Source organism: Cynara cardunculus (assembly GCF_001531365.2).
Source record: "Cynara cardunculus var. scolymus isolate 2C chromosome LG 15, CcrdV1, whole genome shotgun sequence".
NCBI classification, from domain to species: Eukaryota; Viridiplantae; Streptophyta; class Magnoliopsida; order Asterales; family Asteraceae; genus Cynara; species Cynara cardunculus.
This window is the reverse complement of record NC_037542.1, coordinates 7,444,323-7,450,482: the sequence shown is the minus strand read 5'-3', so window position 1 is coordinate 7,450,482 and position 6,160 is coordinate 7,444,323. Positions and strand designations below refer to the sequence as shown.

The 6,160-nt window shown below is 34.0% G+C and overlaps 1 protein-coding gene across 1 annotated transcript in view; it reads left to right on the top strand.

The window, feature by feature from the left end:
- The first annotated feature begins 2,778 nt into the window (after positions 1–2,778).
- The window catches only part of LOC112527517 (erlin-2-B), a 5,759-nt gene continuing 2,377 nt past the window's right edge, over positions 2,779–6,160 (top strand). The window contains exons 1-5 of the mRNA XM_025138202.1: positions 2,779–2,969; positions 5,089–5,212; positions 5,324–5,391; positions 5,472–5,531; positions 5,616–5,774. Coding sequence (XP_024993970.1) covers positions 2,844–2,969; positions 5,089–5,212; positions 5,324–5,391; positions 5,472–5,531; positions 5,616–5,774 — 537 coding nt within the window. The 5' untranslated portion in view covers positions 2,779–2,843. The remainder of the gene's footprint in view (positions 2,970–5,088; positions 5,213–5,323; positions 5,392–5,471; positions 5,532–5,615; positions 5,775–6,160) is intronic.

Below are 6,160 nucleotides of genomic sequence, written 5' to 3'. Positions count from 1 at the left end.
TGTGATTATAAAATATCAAAATTTTATTCGAATTATATGATCAAATCGTAAACACAATTTATATAATCCAATCGTAAACACAATCATATCCTATGATAACAACACATCCAACAATATTGAAAAAGAAACATGTAATAACAAATCACATTTTTTTAATGAATATAACTTCTACATACCTTTTAAAATCTTTGAATTCTTCTTCAACTCTCATCTTCTTCGTCCCTCACCAAAGGATTTTATATGATTTCATTTTGTTTATTATTGAAACTTTAAAAAACAAATTTCATTAAGAAATAAAAGAAAGTAAATGGAAGAGCAAACCAATAGTTGAAGATTAAACTTGGGTATACAAAATTACAAAAATAACCCGGGTTAATTATGAGCTATACATTTTTCATCAAGGGACAAAAAAGTCTTTAACATATTCAACATTTAAAAAAATAAAAAAAATGAGAAAAAAGATAGGAGGGGTTCTAAGCATTAGAAGGTGTCACATCATTACCTTTGGTTTCTTCTTTAATATATATATAGATTATGAACTCGGTGAAATCCACCACAAATCAGAGAGGGTTTTTCACATCAAGATCAAGAGATTTTTCCAAAGTAGAATATAGAAGAAAGCAAAGAGATCAGCAGAGTTTTATAGGTGTGACCCTCGAGAAAGAATCAAGAGACCAAGTAGCTTAGCGAATAAGTTATTTAACGAGCCATTATGCCAGGACCGAAACAACCTTATATGGATTACCGAATAAGTTGTACATCAGATACAATCCATTACGTCATTACCAAACAACCCATAAATTGGAAATGCCTTTATGAGAATTGAATAAAATTTCTAGTGGATGTACACATACTTTTTGGCATATAAAACGAAAAAGCAGTTTCATATATTGTCAAAAGTAATTCTTAATGTTCACGCAGAAGATAGTCTTAATCACACTTATGCTTGTAAATGTTACTGCTTTTTTAATAATCTAAAGTATTTAAACACAACAATTGAATTATGACTAGATTTATGTGATAGTATTTTCTAAAAAAACCCGTGACATCAAAATCGCTAATTTCAAATAACAAATACGTGTGGTTAGAAAATAAAAATTAGGATACGGAACTCATCGAAGGAGATGAGAAATATTTACAATTTTTTTGAATAAGCCAAAAAAAAAGCGTATATAATTCCTATTCGAACATGAAGATTGATGATGCGTACCAAAGGACATTTGGCCTAGCGGTATGTGAGTCATTGGCCTTCTAGAAAGTCAAGGGTTCAAACCTCACCACAGGTGAGAAGGGTGTGTGAGTTTATTTGTTCTATTTGCCGTATATAAATATTATATAGTTCAAAAAAAATTTGATGATCGGTATTTTTTCAAACCGAGTGCAAATAACCTATTACCCGGCTTGGCTCGACTCATTTACGCCCCTACCCACGTGTTCAAAGATCCCAAAAAACACGTGGATCATTATGAATCATGTCGTGAGAGTAAAGAAGGCTCGAAGATCATATCTTAAGGAAAAGATCGATATTATCGAAGGCGTACGTAAAATAGCATTTGCACACAAAGCCCAACAAGGATCATCGAATCAATCATACTAGTAACATTTCAGAAGACGAGTTGTCGGTTGGACTACTACTTCATACATAGTTAACTGTATACGATTAAGTCATACTGCCAAAAGTATATAAGGTATTATGATCATGTCAACACCAAAGTCAATATTAACCTCACCTCCTCTATGAATAGTAAATAGTGTGATATGTACGGTAATAATAATTCCAACATATGAGCATTTAATAACTTTTGTTACAAGTACTAAAACGTACAACTAATTTACGAGACAAAACTCAATACACCTGAATGGTTGAACGCGTAATGGATAAACTTGAATTAATTTGGAAATGAATACGTGATTTAAATTAAAACTATGCATATCTTCACACACACTCGAATACACTAATTAAAAGGTGTATACGAGGTAACAGATATGAGGGGGTCTCATGGGTTGGGTTGATCGGGTTGAAGACATTTGAACAACTCAACCCAATGTTTGCGGTTTGAAAAATCTTAACCTAACCCAACCCAAACCAAAATGCAACCCAACCCAAACCGTACGGGTTGGTCGGGTTGATACTTTGATACATTTCTAACCTTGAATATGTTATTTCTCAACTTATAATTTCTTTTTCATCATTAACCATTTGATACAACTCATTCATACTTCTTACGTATATCTCATTCAAATAATTTTCTCAATTTACATATATATGTTCACAGTTACTGAACATATATACGAATGAGTTATATAGAGATGAAGAATAAATTGAAAATATGCATATATGAAGAGCGTACGTGATAATGTTATTTTCTAATGTATATATTAATATAAACTCAACCATCATATTAAATCCAAGAAATAAAAGGATATCGGGTTCATCGGGTTATGTTGGTTTCAAATAATAGTAACACAATATCTACGATTTAAAACTTTTACAACTCGATTAGATAGCAGGTTGCTTCGGATTGAATTATTTCACCTTGGGTGAATTGGGTTGATCCGGTTGATTGGGTTGGTCGGGTTTTTAAACATCCCTGTTCTCATATACGAGAATGAACCTCATCTTACATCAATTTTTACAAAGACGGATCCATAAATATTTTTGAACGTGTGGCATCGTATATCTATAAAAAGTTGTTAAATAAAATTTATAAAAAAAAATTAAAAAAAAAAGAAATAGGAAAAATATAAAGATATCGTTCGCATCAGATTCTTCCCCTCCTTCACATCACATCACACTGATCACCTGTAAGTTGGAGTGAGAGAGAAAGAGAGAGAGGAGAACCATGGACACCGGAGCGCAACCGATACCGCCACGGCGACCACCGATGGAACCACTTCGCCAACAAGGAAATGGGGATTTCACCGCCATTATCACCGTCTTATTTGCCTTTATTGTCATCTGCTCCATGGTATAAACACTCACACATGTCCACATCTGTATGTTGCTTAGTTCCTTTTGTTAACTGTCACATCTGTATATTAATCTGTTGATTTTGTGGAAGAATTTTCTTTGGTTCTAGAATTCGTTTAAAAAAATGTTAGGGCTTTGCTAGTGATAAGTGCTCGTTTGGATTTGAAAATCGTTGTAGATATGTTGTGATTGCTCTACTTTTGAGTAACTTGATGCCTAGTTGTTTTAATCTAGGATCAGAATAGTCATCTGTTTTGACCTCGGACATTGGGATGTCATTTGTAATGGTACCGATCACATTTCCATTTTCGAAGTCATTCTTCGAGATCCTAGGATTTGAAGCTCATACAAGTTCATATAACTTCTGTAAACAATGATATAACCATCTTTGTATGAATCACAATCAGACAAATTCGTACTAACTTATGTGTTTTAGGCTTAGCTACATGGTTGTATGTACAATAATTTACTCGGTTTTTATATCTCCTTGAAGTTTAAGTAGGCTTACATCAATTTGTCTGGGATGAATAATTGAGGAGAATTCAAACTTTCAGTACTTGACATATTTCAATGAATGTTTCAGATCATTTCATCCTTTTGTAAAGAAGATTTCCCTTTTGGGGAACACATTTTGTTTACTTAAATGATGTGGCCCTTGAATGGTTCCCATCTTAACTCCATGATGCATCTAACAAGACAAGTAAGTACTTCTACTTGAAGCTTGCGGTGCGGTGAGTTTGTAAAATGACATTAAATTTATTTGGACCATACAAAAAAATATCACTGAAACAAAGACATATATAGACATGAAAATATAAGATAAGCAAAACCTAGAATGGTGGTTGTATGATTATTAATAAACGAGGAATCAATTTGATGAGATGGATTCAGATAGGGAGCCAAATGTTGGCTGTGTTGATGTGCTCGATAGATTTTGTAGAAAGCAGCTCAAATGGCAAAGCTAACCTCTAGACTCATTCAGGATAACAGTATTAAACAATACATAAGATATTCATTCATAATAACAATAGTAGACAAGACATAAGATATTCTAACATAGTTTAACATTAGTTTCTCATAGTTCACATTCTTTTATAAGATTGTTTCCAAAGTAACGTAGATTCAATCAGGGACGGACCCAGATTTTTTTCAAATGGTGGCACCATTTGACTATAAGAAACAAATATAGGGATATTTTTCACAAAATCATCATGGTTTGTTGGTTAGTTCATTGTTTTTCATATGTGAGGTCCTGTGTTCAGGTCTTTTATTGCAATTTTTTCCAGAAACATAACAAATCTGAAATTAAAAGCTAAAAACAAAGAAAATGACATTAATGAGATTTGAACTCGGGTCTAGGGTGGAAGAAAATCCTTGCAAACCAACTCTACCAAGGGAAACTTGTGTCCTCATTGTAGTTTCAAAATATATATGGTTAATACGGTGGCACTTTTCATGACCCGAGAATTTTTTACACTACGACGGATGAACAATACGGCAGCACGGGCCACCGTGTGCTCTACATTGGTTCCGTCCATGGATTCAATGTCATTTCCTTCGGAAGAATATCCATAATATAGGCACGATACTAAGATAAAACATACATCCCATCTTTGCATACCTCTTGCAATCAGCAAATGTCGGCCCTATCCCTTTCCCATAGAACAAGCTAGATCAATCTCTAGTCCTCGTGAAAATATGTACAATTTTTTATGCTTTAACATTTCTTTAGTAATGTTTAGGTTGCTGAAGATGAAAATTATGCTCTCATAGTGTCTGATTATGCATATCATGATTTATAAGTTTGTTTTTGCTTCTCAATTTGCTCATCTCAAATTTCCAGTTCCTTGTTGTCTAACCATTGATACATCATTCAAGAATCAAGACCAATGGGGAATGTTATATTTTATCTACTGTTTTTGAATATGTTCATTTTTGGACTACCCTGCTAGTTTGGGGGAAAAAATCTTCTTGTACTCTCAAGATATAGTTCACTTTGTCAGCCATGTGATTGCAAAGAAATGACAGTTTATCATTTTAATTCATGAAAATAAAGTGGCAGTCATGGTGGCAGTTATTCGTTCGATTCTAAATGTCTTGGTCTCTTATATTTGTAGGTTCTGATTCCATCTTCATCACCAAACTTGAAAAACAGCTTAACAATCTTACATCAAGTTCCTGAAGGTCATGTTGGGGTTTATTGGCTTGGGGGTGCCCTCCAGAAGACAACTACAACCCCAGGTTTTGTTAATATTCCTAAACACGTGATATCTTTCACTATATGAAGCAACCATAGACTTCCTTTTTTGAACGGTTTGTAAGATGTCACTGTAAGATTGCTTTGGATTTTAGGTTTTCATCTGAAGTTACCTCTGATAACTCACTACGAGCCTGTCCAAGTGACCCTCCAGACAGATCTGGTAAGTATTTTTGTAACTGAACTTCACACTAACAGTTCCCAAGCAAGAAGATGAATTTGGTAGATGATGATAATATATAGGTGAGGGATATCCCTTGTGGGACAAAAGGAGGTGTTATGATCAACTTCGACAGGATAGAGGTAAACCTTTAAATACTATAGCACAACTGTATCATAATTTAAAATAAACGGTGGTTCATTTATATATGATTTTTTTGCCTACAGGTTGTTAACCGCCTCAACAAGGAATCCGTGTACGAGACCCTTCTCAATTATGGTGTAGAGTATGATCATACTTGGATATACGACAAAATTCATCACGAGATCAATCAATTTTGTAGTGTTCACTCCCTTCAAGAAGTTTATATTGACATGTTTGATCAGGTATCAAGCCAACTCCACATTTGAAATCTGCTATTATTTATTTTCTTAATTAAGTGCTTAAAACATGGAAATTGTCCAAAATAGCCAATTAGGCCTCTCCTCTTCACTTTATAGGCACTTTTTCAAGGAAATTTACCGAAATAGCCGGAGATTGCACAAGTAGCTCTTACGCAACTTGCGTAACCCACTTTTTTCAATATTATATTTCGGAAATGAGACATTAAGCAATTTGCGCAAGTGCTACTTGTGTAATGTCTATGTGGCTTGTCTATAATATTGGAAAAAGAGGGTTACGCAAGTTGCGTAAGTGCTACTTGTGCAATCTCCAGCTATTTTGATCACAAAGTTGGAAAGGTGGTTGGTAAAGTGAAGGAGGGGGGAGGAGG